At 38.6% G+C, this 19,535-nt stretch overlaps 1 protein-coding gene across 1 annotated transcript in view; it reads left to right on the plus strand.

Moving 5' to 3' along the window:
• The window catches only part of TOP1 (DNA topoisomerase I), a 91,064-nt gene that overhangs the window by 23,610 nt on the left and 47,919 nt on the right, over positions 1-19,535 (plus strand). Inside the window, exon 3 of the mRNA XM_077873167.1 lies at positions 10,692-10,794. Within this exon, the coding sequence (XP_077729293.1) occupies positions 10,692-10,794 (103 nt within the window). The remainder of the gene's footprint in view (positions 1-10,691; positions 10,795-19,535) is intronic.

Genomic DNA, 19,535 nt, shown 5'->3' on the forward strand with positions numbered 1-19,535 from the left:
AGATTCACACACCCCTGGTACTGACCACATTCCCGGATGCTAGTCTTTTATCACCAAAACCAGCTTGTATCTGTCCTAGACAAAAACAGCCTTCTTTAAAGTGTTAGAGCATACTGAGGGGGCTCCTGAGTGGCTCAGTTAAGCATCTGCCTTTGGCTCAGGTCATGGTCTCCGGGTCCTGAGATGGAGCCCCATGTTGGGCTCCCTGCTGAGCGTGGAGTTGGCTTCTTTCTCTGCCCATCCCCCACCCCTGTTTGTGCTCTCTAATAAATAATCTTTAAAAAAAATACTTGGTATACAGTGTTAAGTAGAAGTGTTGATTTTGTTCAAACTCCAGCTTCTGGGAATCTGGTATTCATGGATTTGAAAGTCAGGGAGCAATGGGAAGACACAAGAATTTATCCCAGTAAATATGTTTTAATAAATGAGCAGCAGGTGATGAATATCTTTTTTTAGAAAATTAATTTCTTCACCTAGCGCTTTCACCTGAATGGTACCTGTGCCCACCTTACTAATGTAGTAGTTGTATATTTATGTGTCAGAGATGAGCAGAAGTTACCTTTGACAAAGTTGCCTCCTTGGGGAAGGCGGCTTTTGATTTCCTTACCCCCATCCTTCGTATACTTGATGACTGTCTTTGAAGGAGGAGCCTATCATATACAGCTGTTTTAAGTCTCCAAACTTGTCATCACAGGTCACTGTAAGTGAGGTCTGGCTCAAAACATGGCAAAGAGCTCTTTTATATCAGAAAAGTCTCTGCATTTGTTTACAAAGAAGCAGAGGGTTCTTCTCTCATGCTCTGATCTGATTACCCTAATAGTTTGGGAGAGTGGTGGAGTGGCACCACTCCACCACACCATCATGGAGTAAGTGATAAAATGGTCAGTAATCTTGGCCAATTCCATAGCCTATCCTCAAAGTGTAAATGTTTATGCTTGGATTGAATAGCAATTGCATTAGAGACCCTGAGTAGAATAAGCTTGGCAATACTGTTAACCACTTACTGATTGCTGCTAAACTAATGCAAATGTTTCTTGGGGCAGGGTGCTGACTGTTACCAGTGCATCCCTTGAAACTTGTTTTTTAAGGCTTCTGAGTATAAAGATCATTAGAAGCAAGCCAGTTCCACTTAGAAGTGCTTTTTTCTGTATCTGCAAACAGGTAAGAATATCAGATAGGCTTTTATTCGTCATTGGCTTGTTGGGTTAAGTGAATTGGCACGGTTGCTGCCTTAAATGCGTGTGTGGAACCTGAACCTGGAGTTTTTTAGAATGATTGGGTAGGGTTGATCTTTTTTGTGTAAATTAAACATGAAGAGAGTTCAGTAATAGTTGTGCTTTATTGACAGTTTGTAATTTTGTGAAGGTTAGCTGGGAATTCCAATACAACCACACACAAGGAATTTGACTTTTGAAATAAAATTCTTTATGATCACTTAAATATTCTCTTTTCCTTTTAGAAAAGATTTTATTTATTCATGAGAGACACGCAGAGAGAGGCAGAGACACAGGAAGAGGGAGAAGCAGGCTCCCTGTGAGGAGCCTGATGTGAGACTCCATTCCTGGATCCCGGGATCATGACCTGAGCCAAAGGCAGATGCACATGCCCAGCCACTGAGCCACCCAGGTGCCCCAGTCACTTAAATATTCTGAGCCCAGGACGCCTGGGTGGCTCAGGGGTTGAGCGTCTGTCTTCCGCCCAGGGCATGATCTGGAGTCCCAGGATTGAGTCCCACATCGGGCTCCCTGCATAGAGCCTGCTTCTCTCTCTGCCTGTATCTCTGCCTCTCTTTCTCTATGTGTCTCTCATGAATAAATACATAAAATCTTAAAATATATATATATATTCTGAGCCCTAGTTTCTTCATCTATAAGAGAGGTGAGTTTACTGAGGTCACAAATATCTTAAATTAATGAACATAGATTGAAGCTCTTAATCACTGATCTGTGCCTTCTTACAGACCCAGTAGTTAAGTGACTTTTACCCAAGGTCATACAGTAAGTGAACAAGAATTTGAATCAGGTATTTTTCACTCTCTTGAAGCAGTCTGCTTCCACCAGCTTCCTTCAGAAGCCTTTCCAGCATTCTTTGCTAATCTGTGATGTCTGTAATCAGTCATAGGATTTAGCCATGATCTTTTGTGCTAACTGCATCATTCTTGAACATATTTAACAAAGTGTTTGGTTTCTTTTTTCATATAATATGTGTGTGTGTCTGGTGTCCTTAATGGGAAATGAATTCTTCATCTTATGCCTGGTTTGACACTGATTTGGCTACTTGGAGGACTCTAGACCTGGTTTCCAAACCTGCACCTTCATTGTGAGCCTGGGATTAAGCCAGGTTTCAGGGACTTCATAACAATTGGATTAAGTTTTGCTGGATATATTTGATAGTTTTTTATTCTTTGGAGTTTTGTTTCTCTTCTAAGTAGAGAATTACGACTCTAAAGCTTCAAGGAGTGGATCTATATATATATTTTTTAAGAATCTGCTTTTGGGATACATGGCTTTAGAAAGTCTATAACTCTGGGATCTTATTTTTTTAATGTATCCCTTACAAGAATTAACACTACCATTTCCTAGCTGGCAGAAAGTATATATCACTTAATTTTACTCAATTGTGAGAAGATGAATTTTTCAGCAAAAAAAAATCAGTAATAATTGACGGTTTACTTTAATTGCTCATCTGCCAAGAATGCCCTCTCTTCTACTTTGTTAACTCCTTTGCTTTTGATAAGATTTAGCTTAAACACTACCTCCTTCAGGGAGCCTGTGTTCACTCCTCACTGACATCTTGGATCTAGGCTTTTAATTTCTTGTTTTCTGGTGGAATCCGTCTGTTTCCCCTCATCATTTTACTTTTTACTTGGAAACAAAGGAAGCATTAAGCTTAAATTATTTTTAGTCTTTTCATAATGTCCATAAATTAAGTAATTATACTGTTTTACTACCCTTACAGAAAAATAGCAGACGGACAGAAAAGTAGAAAATTCTGCTATCATGTAAGAGATGGAGGTCATGACACCCATATGTTTCATGTGTAGACACCTGGGGAAAATAATTACCTTTATAAAAAGTTTGCGTAGTTTCTGAATATAAGAGCATCATGATGCAATAAAAACATTGTTACTTTAATGTTAATCATTTGACATTTGAGATTTTGGGGCTAGGAAAGGGATATTAATCCATTTCAGCAAGTCCAAACTTAAAAAGATTTCTTCTCGGGATGCCTGGGTGGCTCAGTGGTTGAATGTCTGCCTTCAGCTCTGGGCATGATCGAGTCCTGTATCGGACTCCTTGCTGGGAGCCTGCTTCTCCCTCTGCCTATGTCTCTCTGTGTGTCTCATGAATAAATAGATAAATGCTTTAAAAAAAAGATTTCTTCTCTGTTGACGTAATTTTTCTCTACCTTCACATATACATACATGGAGCAGCATAAATTTTCTGCCTTGGAAGTATATCTTCAGGCTGAGTTCCTACGTGTGGATTGCTGGGTCGAAAGAGATTGTGTTTGTTAGTTTTGCTAGACATTGCCCAATTCCCTCTCCACAGGGGTTGTATGAACTATATGAACTTTGTCAAGATATATTAAAAGAGGCAAAAATGTGTCTCGGATTTGATGAAATTGGCACCAGCCATTGTTGTGGAAACCAGATACCCATGACACATACTACATTGTGCAAAGTATGCACTATTAGTAGGAGATAGCTGTTACTATTGTCTTTTTGTGAAATAGTGATATTTCTTTATCATATGAGTGGTAAGAAAATTAAATAAGACCGCATTTTTAAGTACTCCAGCATGGTTCTAGCACATACATTAGTGCCCCTTTTCTCTTGAGCACCTTGGGGCATGGCTGTTTGGTTTCATAGCTTAATTACTTTTCTGGATTGTAAACTCTGAGGGCTGAGTTCACGTCTGATGAGTCTTTAGCAGGGCACTCTAGATTTAAGAAGCTGTTAAAAATGATTGTAAACTGAGTCAACCCTAAGCATATAATTCTGAATCCAAGTAGTAAAAGATTTCCTTTTCTTTCGTACATTAACCATCAAGTCCTTATGTTATGCTAGCCAGCATCTTTTCCTCAGAATATATTCTCAGGAAATACAGATACTTTCCTCTCTTGTCATTTGGAAGTTTATTATTTTTTAAAAGATTATTTATTTATGAGAGACAAAAAGAGAGAAGCAGAGACATAGGGAGAGGGAGAGGCAAGCTCCCTGCAGGGAGCCTGATGTGGGACTTGATCCCAGGATCATGACCTGAGCCGAAGGCAAACCCCTCAACCACTGAGTCACCCAGGTGTCCCTGGAAGTTTCTTTTCTTAAAATTTTTATCAACTTCAAGGAACACTTTAGATGATAGTAACAAAACATGTTGAAATCCTATTCAAGCTATTTATCTACTTAACCTGTCCTTATGGAGTAACTTCAGTTAGAGTCAAAGAAATTAGTTGTTACATGTCTTCTGTTTTCTCAAGGCTGCCTTATTTCAGGGGTCTTCCTCCCATGTCTTCATCTCAGATTTTTTAATGCATGCATTTGGAACAGTTGTTGTCAGGTTATTAGGTGACCTGAATTCACTATGAATGAGGTTTTTTGATGATTTTATATGCAGTGGTTTGCATCTTTCATTTCTAATCTATCAGTTAAGTTCAACACAGTTCTTTTTGAATTAATAGATGCTTGAAGTAGCAAGATCCTTTCTCCAAAAACATTTTAACAGTCTATTTTTAGATAAATTCCAGTTAAGAGGAAAGGGTACATACTTACTTGAAGTAATCTTTTAAGGCCATTAGTCTTCTGTCTATAAATATTTTTACCATAAGAGTTATAGATCAGTTCGCTCTTACTGGCTTCACTTTCTCACTTACTGGCTTCTCTTTTGACCATCTTAGATATTCTGCTGTTCCTTTAAGTATAATATATGACTTCAGTTAGTTTCATCATTTCTCCAGCCCCCCGCTTACAATCTTTGTTTTGCTCAGATTTCCTGAGTCTGTGAAAGAACCTTGTTCTGCTAATCACTTGGACCCAAAGGCTTTGAGTCGTCTTTGATTCTTCCTCTCTATTTATTATACACAGCCAGTTTATGAAGTTTCCTGGAAGACTGCTTAAAAAACCACTAGCTAGTTACTTTGCTTTTACCTTTTTACTCATGTTGTCCTTCCATTAATCTTAAGTATGGCTTTTACTTTGTTCCTTTTCTGTTTGCTGTGGCTCCCTGTCATCCTTAGAGTTGGCTCTTGGGTTATTGTTATCTATCAAATTTTTTCTTTCCCTTACTGCTCCTTTTTTTTTTTTTTTTTTTCCTTTTTAAAGATTTTACTTATTTATTTGTGAGAGGCACAGAGAGAAAGGCAGAGGGAGCAGCAGGCTCCCTGTAAGGAGCCCAATGTGGGACTTGATCCCAGGATCCCGGGATTATGACCCGAGCCAAAGGCAGACGCTCAACCACTGAACCACCCAGGCGTCTCATCTCTTACTGCTCCTTAACACAAATCCTCTCTTGGACTAAGCTGTATCCTTATGTAGTAAGAAAAAATAGAAATTGGAAGGGAAGAAGCTTAAAGATAGCGTTTAACTTTTGTTATTAAAAGTTTCAAATATGAACAAGAGCAGAGAGAGTAGTATAATGAACTCCCCTTATATCTTATACCCCCATTTCTGTAACTGTCAACTTTTTGCCAGTCTTGTTTTATCTTTCCCCTTATTCCCTGGATTTTTATTTTTTTTGGGGGGGTGCTGAGGTTATTTTAAAAGCAAATTCCATGGGATCCCTGGGTGGCGCAGCGGTTTGGCGCCTGCCTTTGGCCCAGGGCGCGATCCTGGAGATCCGGGATCGAGTCCCACATCGGGCTTCCGGTGCATGGAGCCTGCTTCTCCCTCTGCCTGTGTCTCTGCCTCTCTCTCTCTCTCTCTGTGACTATCATAAATAAATAAATAAATAAAATTAAAAAAATATTTAAAAAAAAAAAAAGGCAAATTCCAGACATCATTCATCTGCAGGTACTTTTGTATGCATCTATAGAGGTTATTTATCAATCAGTTTACCTAGTGTAGATCATTTCTACATTTCTCTATCAGGTGATAATTTCATTTGTTTATACAACGTTGGTGTTCTGTAGGCATCCATTTTGTTTTACCTGTCATTTTTTCTTAGAGAGCCCAGCGTGCTGTGTGGAGCTATACTACGGGCATTCAAGTATTTGGAGTTGTCATATATTAAACTTTTGGGGGCCTGTCACACCACACATAGCACAATTTGAGTGTATGATAGACACGTATTAATTTATTTTGAAATTAAGGGCACCTGGGATTCAGATTTTTGACCTAGGTCTTATTTGTATTACTGGAATTACTTAGCTCTCCAGCCATAAGTTTGTTACCAGATGTTTTGGTTTGAGGTTTTAGATTCACAATTGCTTTAAAAGACTTGGGGATCTCTCTCTCTCTCTCTCTCTCTCTCATGAATAAATAAATAAAATATTAAACAAAAAGAAAAACTTGGAGGCCTGGCTCTAAAATCAGTTTTGAAGTTTTGTGTCCTTAAAAAGATAATGTTAAGAAAAATAATAGGGATGCCTGGGTGGCTTATTTAAACACCTACCTTCATCTCAGGTTATGATCTTAGTGTACTAATGTACTAAGATCGAGCCCCACGTCAGGTTCCTGTTTCTCCCTTTCCCTCTCCCTCTTCCTGCCACTCCCTCTGCTTGTGCGGGCGTGCACACTCTCTCTCTCTGTCAAATAAATAAATGAAATCTTTTTTAAAAAACTTAAGAAAAAAAAAAAAGATGTTCTTGGCAGACTAGTTATCCGAAACCTAGAATTACTCTTAATTCATCACTTAATTTCCCTTTTCTTTAAATTTAGTGCTTTTTAGTGAATTAAATCACCTTTTCCTTGTGTACACAAGTGTTTGCAAACATTTGTCAAATTTTGGTGATTTTTAAATTTTTTTAAAAAATATTTTATTTATTAATAGAGAGAGAGGCGCAGAGACACAGGCAGAGGGAGAAGCAGGCTCCATGCAGGGAGCCTGACGTGGGACAGGATCAGGCCCTGGGCTGAAGGCGGTGCTAAACCCCTGAGCCACCAGGGCTGCCCTTAAATATTGTTTGTTTGGTTTTTTTAAAGATTTTACTTATTTATTTGAGAGAGAGCACCAGAGCTCGAACAGGGGGCAGAGGCAGATGGAGAAGCAAATATCTCAGGTTGTTCATAAATTTACCACTCACAGATAACTACTTTTAGCACTTGGATATTTATCTTCTAGTCTTTTTCAATTGTTTATGTGTTTGTTGAATTGTGCAGAGCAATTAAAAAAAATACTATGTCCCTGCCATACTCTTGGGTCATAATAGCACATCCTAATGTTATGTTTCTTATTTGTTAAATATGACTTATAAACAAATTCAAATAACATGGACTTCATTCCAGGTTGTGGTGCTGGTGGCATGTGTTTTGTTATTATTATGGTTTTGATCTAAGTCCTTAGTTTGGAGCAGATGTAATGTGGGTATTTATTACTGTTGAATGAATAGGGGCCACCACTTTTGTGTATTAGATTGACTTAGCATTTTATAATTCTAGACTTGAGACTTTCATAGAGGTTTTTATATGCTACATGGAAGACTGGGTGTAAGTCTCCCTTTTTTTTTTTTTTTTTACACCATGTGATTTTTTTTCCCCCATCTCTGTGGGATGAGAATTTCTTATGGCTAGGGACATGGTCATCAAGTTTTTGTTTCTCTGGGGTCTGTCTGGCACAGAATAATAGATGTTGAGTGGATTATGTCAAATGTGGCTTTTTTTTTTTTTTCCTTGTGAGTCAGGAATGGGATGAGCACATACATTACCTAAACATTTTTTTAATTAGTTCTCTGTTGCACAGAATGTGTTACTCCAAAGTTTACAGCTTGAAACAACAAACATTTGTTTTCTCATATAGTTTCTGTGAGCCAGGAATCCAGGAGCAGCTTCAACTTCGTAGGGTGGTTTTGGCTCAGGATTTGTCATGAGGTTACAGTTGTCTAAAGACTTATCTAAAACTGGAGGACCTACTTCCTAAGTCATTAACCACGTTACAGTTTCTTACCACATGGGCCTGGCCTCTCTAGTAGGGCTGCTTGAATATCCTAACATTATGATACCTGCCTTCCCCTAGAGCAAGGAGAAGAATGCAGCCCCTTTTATGACCTGGTGGCAGAAGTCACATACTGACATTTCCATCTTAATCCTGTTTTTTTTTAAGGAATGAGTTACTAAATCTAGCATGTACTCATGGAGAAGAATATTAGGCCACACCTCTTAAACAGGAATATCAAAGAATCTGTTGGATGGATTTTAAAACCACCACACATATGTTGGGTACTTCGAGTTGATTTGTATTTAACACTGAGGAACCCGACCTCATTTGAGCCACATTTTTAATAGGCTGTTGGGATAATTGTGAAACACCAAAAAATGTAAGAGTCATTAACATAAATATGTGGAGAGAGATACCATGTTCATAGATCAGAAGACACAACAATGTTTTGATGTCCCTTTTCTCCAAATTGTCCTATGAATACAAACTTCCCAGCTGGCTTTTTTTCTTCTTTTTGGAAATTGGCAAACTGAACCTAAAACTTCTATGAAATGCAGAAAACATAGAATGGTCAAAACAGTTTTGAAAAAGAACAAAACTGGGCAGCCCAGGAGTCTCAGCGGTTTAGCGCCACCTTCGGCCCAGGGCGTGATCCTGGAGATCCAGGATCCAGTCCCACATCGGGCTCTCTGCAGGGAGACTGCTTCTCCCTCACCTGTGTCTCTGCCTCTCTCTCTCTCTCTCTCTCTCTCCCTCTCCCTCCCTCTCCCTCTCCCTCTCCCTCTGCCGCTCATGAATAAATAAATAAAATCTTTTTTTAAAAAAGAACAAAGCTAAAGAACTTTTATAACCTGTTTTCAAAACTTACTATGGAAAAAAATTACCATAAAGCTATAGTAATCATAATAGTATATGTTTGTGTAAGGATAAACTCCAGAAATCGAATTATACGGCCACTTCATTTTCAGTAAATAGGCCAAAGCAATTCAGTGGGGGAAAAGGGCCGTCTTTTCAAAAAATGTGTGCTACAACAACTAGACAGCTTTATAATTTTAAAAATGTGCTTTATCCTTTACTTCTGTAAAACTCCTAGAAAAAAAATTACAATATATATCCAAAAAAAATTGTAATCTAAAGTATATAAAGAACTCTTACAAAACTCAGTAATAGGATACTTTTAAAATGAGTGAGAGATTTGAAAAGACTAAAGAAGATCCATGAGTGGTCAATAAGCAAATAAAAAGATGTCCATTATTTAATTAGGAAACTGAATTAAAACAACGAGATACTACTGCATACCTGCTAGAATGGCTAGAATTAAAGATCAATAATACTAGGTATTAGAGAATCCATAGCAATTGGAACTCTAATGCATATTGGTGGGAATGTGTAATAGTACAACCACTTTGGAAAACAGTTTGGCAGTTTATTAAAGTTAAATTTGGGGATCCCTGGGTGGCTCAGCGGTTTAGCGCCTGCCTTTGGCCCAGGTCGTGATCCTGGAGTCCCGGGATCGAGTCCCACGTCGGGCTCCCAGCATGGAGCCTGCTTCTCCTTCCTCCTGTGTCTCTGCCTCTATCTCTCTCTCTCTATGTCTATCATAAATAAATACATCTTTAAAAAATATAAAATAAAGTTAAATTTATACTTTCATATGATCCAGTGATTTCACTGTTAAGTATGTACCCAAAAGAAATGAAAAAAATGTCTATACAAATACTTGTATGTGAATGTTCATAGCAGATTTATTCCTAATAACCAATGCCTAGAAATGACTCAAATGTACGTCAGCAAGTGAATGGATAAGTAAATTAGAGTGTATCCATGACTGTGGGATTCCACTCAGCAGTAGAACCTTAACTACTGATCATATCCAGCAGCATGGATGAATGTCAAAAATAACATGCTAAGAAGTCAAACAAAAGAGTAAGTCCTGTATGATTTCTTTAAGTAGAACTTTAGATATACCTAATAATGGCTGGCAAATTATTGGTTGCTTTGGGTGGGGGTAAAAGATGGAGATGGACTGGGAATGTGCATAGGGCAAACTTTTTTGGGTGATGGAATTGATCTAAATCTGGACTATGGTGGGGATTATACCTGTATATATGCTTGTTAGACTTACCACACTATATCTTTGAATTGTGTATATTTTACTACATAGAAATTATACTTTATTAAAGTTTATTTAAAAACATATCTCTTAAAGATCTCTCAAGGTTTGGATTTTCCAGAACTTACATAGATAACCATCTGATTTTGATGGTGTTTAAGATTTATCCTTTTGTATCATTTATGATTTAGTCTCAATAGTACCAGACCTAAGGAGAAGAATGCCTGACTGTTGCTTCCGTTTACAGTAGAACTGATTTCCCTTCTGCCTTCATGTTTGTAACACTTGTCTTGGTTTTAGAGGCAAGGTAATGGGATGCTTTGTCTGAGTGCCTTTGTGAAATCTTTCCTTCCAGTGGAATGTGCTGTTATGGCTACCTTGCCATTTGAATCCTGTCATTGTGCTTCTTGACCAGCCTGTCAAGGTAGGTGAGCAGGAGCTAGCTAGCTTATGACTCCTCCTAATTGACTCATCTCTTACGGTTGCAGATTCTCATAAACACAAAGATAAACACAAAGATCGAGAACACCGGCACAAAGAGCACAAGAAAGACAAGGAGAAGGACCGAGAAAAGTCCAAACATAGCAACAGGTAAGGGTTAAACCAGCAAGTCCCTCATCATTTGGCCGTGGGTTGGCTGGCTTGGCTTGCCTGGAATGTACCTTAAACTTAAGCCGCAGGTAAACAGCATAGATAGCAGAGTAAGCAGAGACTGTATTTGATTCCAGAGTTGCTAAGAGTATAACCTTGATCATTCAGGCCTTAAGGGCGATGCTCTTGTTCAGATCAAGATGTACAAAGCAAGTATGGTGAATTTTCTTTCAGTACATAGCTGACTAAGGATACAATTTTAGGGGAGGGTGCACCTGGTTGGCTCAGTCAGTTAAGTGTCTGCCTTTAGCTCAGATCACAATTTTGGGGTCCTGGGATAAAGCTCTGTGTCAGGCTCCTTGCTCAGTGGGGAGTCAGCTTCTCCCTCTCCCTTTGCTCCTCCCTCTGCTCATGCTTGCGTAAGTGCTCTCTCTCGAATAAAAAAAATAAAGTTTAAAAAATTGGAGGGAGGGGCACCTGCTTGGCTCAAATGGTTGAGCGTCTGACACTTTTTGGCTCAGGTTATGATCTCATGATTATGAGATCAAGCCCTGTGTTTCTGCACTGGGCATGTAGCCTGCTTAAGATTCTCTGCTCCTCTTCCTCAAAAATTTTTTTTATTTATAATTTTTAACTAAGTCAGTTATGGATTCATTATAACAATCCAGAGACTTGCCTTGATAAAAGGCAACTGGGTTGGTGACTGTATATATGTATACACACACACACAAACACACACAGTATGTGTGTTTACCCTGTGTTTCCATGGTCTGTGGGCCCCTAGAGTCATATGTAAAAGGTTAGGTGATGAGATTTTCCTAGAGAGAGCATTCCCTAGTTTCATCAAATTATCAGAAGAGTTCAGCTCTCACAGAAGTTTATCCATGAAATATATCCACCAATATCCATGAAATTCAGTAGTGCTGCTCTTCAGGGATTCAAGCCTTGGAAAGATGCTTTCTTTTTTGTTTTGCTCCCATTTTTTGGTGTAGGAAGCACACGTTGTTAAGCCCAAAGACTGATCATATCTTTGGATATGAGACCCCTTGTTGAAGATAAGGACTTAGCTTCCATTTTGAGTTAAAGGCATATGTTGGGGAGAATGCTATCTGACATTTCCCAGAGTGGCCTAAGTTTTGTTAAAAGGGAATATAAAGATTAGTCGTGCATTGGAATGAGTGCCTCCAGCCTAGAGTCTCTTAGAACTGCTTCATTAGTTTGGCTTATTGTCTGCAGACAAGTTAAAAGTGAGAATTGCTTTCTAAGACTGTTCTTATGAACCATTAAAAATTTTAAGATATAGCTAATGAACTCATGAATAAGTCTTTGTGAATCATTAGAATAACCAGATTTTCTCTAGTGGGGACATTACTTTATGTATATCTACCACTTCTGTGGTGCCCCCCTCCTTCCAATTAACTCATTTCTTACTACTTGATCATCTAGTTTCCATTTTCATTACTCTGGTGAATTTAATGTCAGTAGTCGAATCCAGTCTCAATTCATATGTATCTTTTTTTCTCCAGTTTATACTTGTTCAGTCTACATTAATATCTACCAAAGTATTTTTGAGAGCAAAGATTATTGCCAAGAATAAAGTTCATTTCATAAAGATAAAAAGGAATCAATTAGGAGGGCATAAAAACTATAAATGTTTATATACTAATAGCAGAGCCTTAAAGTATATGAAGTAAAAATTGATAGAACTACAAAGAGAAATAGACAATTTATAGTCAGATTTTACTACCTCTTTCTCAATTGATAGCATAAGCAGAGAGAGAATCATTATGATGTAGAAGACTTGAACATAGCTAACTAACTTGATTTGATTGAAATTTATCAAATACTCCACTCAACAACAGCAGAATAGAGATTTTTGGCACATGGAACATTTGCCAAGATACACCATATTCTGGGCCCAGTCCTCCTTAAGACCAGCTTCCCTTGCCTTTCATGCCTTTGTCCGTTTCCACCTTTCTTTTTCTTCTTTTTCTATTTTTTTAAGAGCTTATTCATGAGAGTCACACAGAGAGGCAGAGACACAGGCAGAGGGAGAAGCAGGCTCCCCACTGAGCAGAGAAGCCGATGTGGGACTGGATCCCAGGACCCCAGGATTACGACCCAAGCCAAAGGCAGACATTCAACTACTGAGCCACCTAGGTGCCCTCTGGCCACCTTTCTTATTTCCTCCTTCCAGTGCACATGGCAATTCTGTTTTTGGCTCTCTTCTGCTAACTCTCTTGCCATTTACCCTTCTCTCACATTCCATATCCAGTCTCCTGGAACTTCTTATTTCCTCTAACACATGTTTTCTGATACTTCTAGGCCTTAAAGCATGCTGTTACTGGTTCCGGAGTACTCTATTGCCCTTTTAATATCATTCTTTTAGTTGCAGCTTAGACCTGACTTCTTATAGGTATCTTTTCTGCCCACCCTCCCCATATTGAGTACCACTTCTGTGTGCTCTCTGGCACCTTGAATATGTTCCTATCATAGTAATTGCCATGCTGCATTGGTGTTGTAATTGTGTGTTTATTTCTCTGTATTCCCCAACAGGGACTCTTAAGGTCTCTGAGAGCAGAGTTGAAGTCTGTCTTACTCCTTTTATATTCTCAAGGCTTAGTATATAGTGTCTGGCAGATTACTTAACTAATCTATATTTATTGAATCAGTGAGTACCTATGGGTATACCATTTACCATCTTCTCTTTTCATATAGTCTTACTCTTCTACAGGATAGTTCCCTCTGGTCTTCCCATTTTTCAAACAAGTTTTTTGTGGGTTTTTGGTAAAATATCAATAACATGTTTTGCTGGGGTTTTTTGTTGTTTTGTTTTGCCTTTTTGAAGTGGCATGAAGTGTATTCACAGTATTGTACAGCCATCATCAGAACTTTTTCATCATCCCAAATAGTATCTGAACCCATCAGATAATGCGTTCCCATTGTCTTCCCACCTCCCATCCCTGGGCAACTTCTGCTTTCTGTCTCTATGAACTTGCCTGTTCTAGTACCTCATATAAGTAAAATCACAAAATATCCTTAATTGTGTCTGGCTTATTTCCCTTAATCTGATGTTTTTAAGGTTTATCCATGTCACATTATCAGCATTCCATTTCTCTTTTATGGCTGAATAATAACTCCCATTGTGTGTCTACACCACATTAAAAAAAAAAATCTCTTCCCTTGTTGATGGATGCTTGGGTTGTTTCCATCTTTTGGCTATCATAATAACACATATTGGTTTGGTTATCATAATAACACAGTGAACATGGGTGTACAAGTACTTGTTTGAGTCCCTGCTCTCAGTTCTTTGGGTAAATACTTAAGAGTAGAATTGCTGGATCACGTCAAACAAGTATTTTTATTCTGCCTGCCATGTGCATCCTGTGTTAGTTGATGTGAAGTACCAAAAAAATGAGGTAGTCTTTGACCACAAAGAACTTCATCACCTGAGGAAAATGCTTATAAAGAAATGCTAATTTGGGAGCACCCTGGATGGCTCAGTTAAGCATCCAACTCTTGGTTTCAGCTCAGGTCATTTCTTGTGGTAGTAGGATCAAGCTCCGGGTGGGCCTGTGCTCCGTGCAGAGCCTGCTTCAGATTCTCTCTCCCTCTACCTCTCATTCTCTCTCTCTTTTTCATATAAATACATAAGATCTTCAAACAAACAAAAAGAAATGCTAATTTCTTTGTTGCCATGAATCCAAAAAATTTTTTTTAAATAAAGGTTAATATTTAAAACAAACTTTTTTTTAAAGATTTTTATTTATTTATTCATGACAGACATATATATAGAGAGAGAGAGGCAGAGACACAGGCAGAGGGAGAAGCAGGCTCCATGCAGGGAGCCTGACGTGGAACTGGATGCCAGGTTTCCAGGATCATACCCCGGGCTGAAGGCAGCGCCAAACCGCTAGGCCATCGAGGCTGCCATAAAACAAACTTTTAAAGATTGATCCCTTTTTCTCTGGAACACCTGATTTCACCAGTCAAAATTTATCATTCATTTGTGGGGAAAAAGATTAGGTGAAAGTGGCATAAAAGACTTTGGGGCATCAGTTTGGCCTTGCTCTTTTACCAAAATCTCTTTTTCAAGAATAAAGGAAATGGTTTTGGTGTCATTTTTCTTGGAAAGTCCATTGTAGCTTAATCGCTTTTGTCTAGAAGGCAGCCTCCTCCTGGTCTATCCGCTTAGGTGTCACATGACTTTGGTTGGGTTACCTAACCTTTCTCAACTCCTCTTTTCAGTTCCCGCATATTAATACACACTTTAGAGGGAACCTAGGGAGTCACTAAGTATAAAAAGCTCTTTAACTGTTTCACAAATATGAGGAGGTGGTATTTTGTACCTCTGTCAAGCATACTTTCCTAAGATTATACATAGGCAAATTCAGGAATTTGTTCTAACATAATTTTGTGCCTTTTAATATTTTCATTTTTTTTTTTTTTTAATTTTTTATTTATTTATGATAGTCACAGAGAGAGAGAGAGACATAGGCAGAAGGAGAAGCAGGCTGGCTCCATGCACCGGGAGCCCGATGTGGGATTCGATCCCAGGTCTCCAGGATCACGCCCTGGGCCAAAGGCAGGTGCCAAACCGCTGCGCCACCCAGGGATCCCAATATTTTCATTTCTAATCAAAATACTTAAGAAATAATAGCCTGTTTGTCAAGAGGCATTGGAAAAACCTGGCCTGAGTTGCTGTTTACACATGACTAACTCTAGCTCCAGATCTCTAATTCACATGTGAGTAAGTTTAAGACAGTTTAACCAGTTGATGTGCTGTAAGCTGACTTAAATACTTCCTGTTTTGACCTCTGCTGACACACTACCTCTTTGCAGCAAAGCAAGTATATTGGTCATATATCTATATTTCAGTACAATCCTATACACCGTGTTCCTTTTTAAGTGACTTCTGATCTTTCTAGTAGTTTTGGGCTTCTTTACTTTCCTTCTGTAGCAGGTTAAAGAAACTGAAAATTGTTCAAGCACCTCTGGAGCCCAGGATAATTAAGGTTGAACATGTTCTCTTCAAAAATGCTTAATCTTAGGGGTGCCTGGGTAGCTTGGTTGTAAGTGTATACCATCGATTCATGTCATGATCCCAGAATACTGGGATAGAGCTCTGTGTCAGGCTCCTTGCTCGGGGGGAGGGAGAGGGGGGCACATCTATTTCTCCCCTGGCATCACCACCCCCATGTTCACGCTCTCTCTCTTGCTTACTCTCAAAGAAATAAAATTTTTAAGAAAAATGCTTAATTTTATTCCAGTATTTGCTAATCAATTTGGCATGATTTTGTTGGTATTACGAGGAAACAAGTTGTATACTAATGTGTTTCTAGGTCTTTCCTCCTCTGCTAGATATTAGCAGCAGTCATTTCTCAATTAGGCTACACTTAGGACCCAAATCCAGGAGGCATCTTTCTCCCATCTAGTAATATATGCTGCATACTTGGAATGTCAGAGAATGGGAAACCAGAGTTTTTGCTGAGACAGAATGGAATATGGACCCATCCAAAGAGATTCCATCTTATTCATATACTTTCTCCTGTATTGTTCTTTCTTAAGGTACAAAATAAGGGAGAGGGTATTAAAGATCACTCCATCTTATCTTTTTGTGTGGTCAGTTGTCAGAAGTGACATGCCCAAAGTCACATGGTGGTGTGTTAGCAGAGCAAGGAGGAGAGACCAGGGCTTCTGAGTTATTGTCTGTTTTTCTCCACTACATTATTGCTTTCAGTAAAAAAATCTTCCCTAAGGAAGGTTAGTTGTGTAGCTAAATTGTGTACATACAAGTGCCTCTTTCTCACATGCACGTGGTTGGCAGCTCAGATCCTTTCAGGCGCTGCCTCTTTCTCTTCAGACCCCAAATCACTGAAGATTTCAGCAAGAGAAGTATTAATCTCATTAAATTCTGACCCTGTGAAAACCCCATCTCCAACTAATAGATTTTGGGCCTATAATATTGTAGGAAGAGTTTATACCAAAGTCAAAAATAATTTCTTCGATTATTTGTCTCTGAACATAACATTCTATTAACGTTAATATTTAGCACTTCAGGTCCTTTTAAAATATATATATATATAAATCCTCACGAAAGAACAGGAATATTCTTTCTAGACACTAAGGAATCACTCGGCGTGGCTTACAGGATCTCACCAGGTACTTTTCTTGAAAAGTTGCATTCTTAGCCACAAATTATCTTTAATACCAGACCTCTTATATAAACATTATTAAAAGCAATTTGGGGGGGGGATTAGAGATAAAGGATTGTCATTTGTGGGGGGGAAAGAAAACAAAATTCTTCCTGCCATGCACCACCCCCCCCCCCCCCACTAGTTTTTGACTGTGGGTCTCTTGCCAATTGTAGGCCTGGCACTCAGGCTGGAGTGACAAATGTGTAGAAAGCCAGGGAAGACAGAAAGCACTGCTGTGAAATAGTAAGGGAAGTGCTTTTCCAGCCATGTTGGCGGTGCTGATCTGTACAGTCAGTGTGAGAAACATCTGAGGATAAGGATGCTTTTGGTTTCTGCTTTCCCTTCAGTTCTAAATTCTACCTGAATTAAAATTGAGAGAATGTAGGATCCTAGGAAAATGCACTGGAACTAAGCAACCAGTTCTCAGGGGAAGTTTTTAACAGAATCAAATTTAAAACATTTATGAGCTGCTTGCCAAAACCTGTCATTTATCTGCACATCCCTGTATCAACGTGTCTGGGGGAAATGGACGGTTAACCTAAGGAGGTAGAGAAGTTGGGTAGTTTAGCAAGGAGGAAACTGCAGTGCCACCACCATTCACATGGGAGTCAATGTGATATAGTGAAAAGCACACAAAAATAGAAGTCAAGAGTCTAGGCTCTGTTATTTGCTAAATAAATGTTTCCTACATTTACTAGTTGTGTGTCCTAATTCAAGTTGTTTAACTTCTGGGTCTTGTTTTCCATTTTGGTCAAGTGTTGATAACAGTACTGGTCTGGCCAAGCTTTTAAGTTTGTTGGGGCAGAATTAAGTGGAATTCTGCAGATGAAAGCTCTTTGGAAACTAACATGTTAAATAATTGAGGTGGTGGTGATTACCATACATAGTAGTAGAGTATCATTCAGATAAATCAGAGCTGTCAATTTTGGTAGTCTTTGGATCTAATTTTTTAGTAGTTACTTATTGATAACATCAATTTGGAGCCCTGGTTTTCAATTATATCTAGCTATATTATGATGATGAACTATAATCTTTTTTTTCCTTTTTCTTTCTTTTTTTTTTTTAAGAATTCATGGTAGAAAGGGTATTTGAACTAGCCACTGAAAGATGGTTAAGATCTTGACAAGGTGTAAGATAATGGCTGGAAAGATGGCATTCCAGACAATGAGAAAATAATTAAAAGGACATGGACATTCTGTAATGTACTTTGCTCTGGGAAGAAGCCAGTTACGTGGACCCTTGATTAACAGAAGGTGGGATAGAAAATGGGGTCCAAAAAAGCAGCTTGAGGCAGAACTATGAAATGTAATTTCAGAAAGCTGGGACGTGAATCTGAAGGTAGCAAGAAGCCATTGAAAATAATTGAAAAAGGTACACAGAGGACCTAGCCACCATTTGATAAGGGGCCTATAAATAATTTGTAAACTTCCATTCCACTCAAAGTTTTGATAGTGCTTGTGATTTTGTTTAGTAACTATAGTGGTCATGTGTATTAGGAAATCTTTGTTTCTTAGAGCCTTCCAGAAACTGCTATGTTCTTTTCACAGAGATAGCTTTTGAATTTACCTAGAATTTTTTATTTAGCAAATGTTATTTAAACCATAATTGCTTCCTTTCCTTGAAGGGGCCATGAATCTCCTCCCTTCACAACTTTGAAACTCTCTAGGCTCTCGGATAGGAATCCCCTATGATTCCATTGGTTTGCACTCTTCCGGGCTCTGCTGCCCTGAAGAGTGGGCCTCGGTAGCCAGAATGAGTTTATTCTCTTAGCCATTAGTAATTAAGTCCTATTCTCAGAAGATAGCTTCCTTCTCTCTCTGGCAGGGTTTCTTTGTTTTGTTGAAAAGTCATGTAACAGAGTGGTTGAGTCCATGACTCTGGAGCTAGGTTGCCTGATTTAAATTCTTGTTATCTCTTATTAGAGATGTTTTCTTAGATGAGTTACTTAACTTTTCTGTGTCTCAGTGTCCACATCTAGAAAATGGAGATACTGATACTTCCTCAGAGTTTTGTTATGAGAATTTAAACTGCATAGAAGAGTCTATGGCTCCTTTTTTTTTTTTTTTTTTTTTTTTTTTTGAGTCTATGGCTCTTAATGCTATTCAGGTATCTGTTAAATATTTTTATTGGTGATAGAGGACAGATCGTTTTTGTTTTCTTTAACAGATTTAAACAATTTCCCACAATCTGCATCCTAGCTTCCCAGAATATCAGACACAGGTTTGTTGTTGTTGCTTCTCCTAAAGGGTTAGCACATGCCCTCCCAGGCAAAAAAATCCTTTTCCTCCTAGTTTTCCACTACCCTCTCCCTATGTCCACACTTCTGCCTCAGTGCCTTACAGGTCAACCTTTGTTGTCTGTTCAGCTCTAACAGAACAGACCAAAGGTTTCACCATCACTTTTTCCTTAGTGCAATTTAGGTAATTGAAGCATAAGACAGGCATGAACATTCTGGAGATGTGGCTTTGACTCTTCTGTTCTCTTTGGCATTGACTTTTGCTTGTCCAGGCTTTGCTAGTGTGGTGGATCTTATCCCCAGACAAA

The sequence above is a fragment of the Canis aureus genome, chromosome 26 (genome assembly GCF_053574225.1).
Source record: "Canis aureus isolate CA01 chromosome 26, VMU_Caureus_v.1.0, whole genome shotgun sequence".
Classification (NCBI taxonomy): Eukaryota; Metazoa; Chordata; class Mammalia; order Carnivora; family Canidae; genus Canis; species Canis aureus.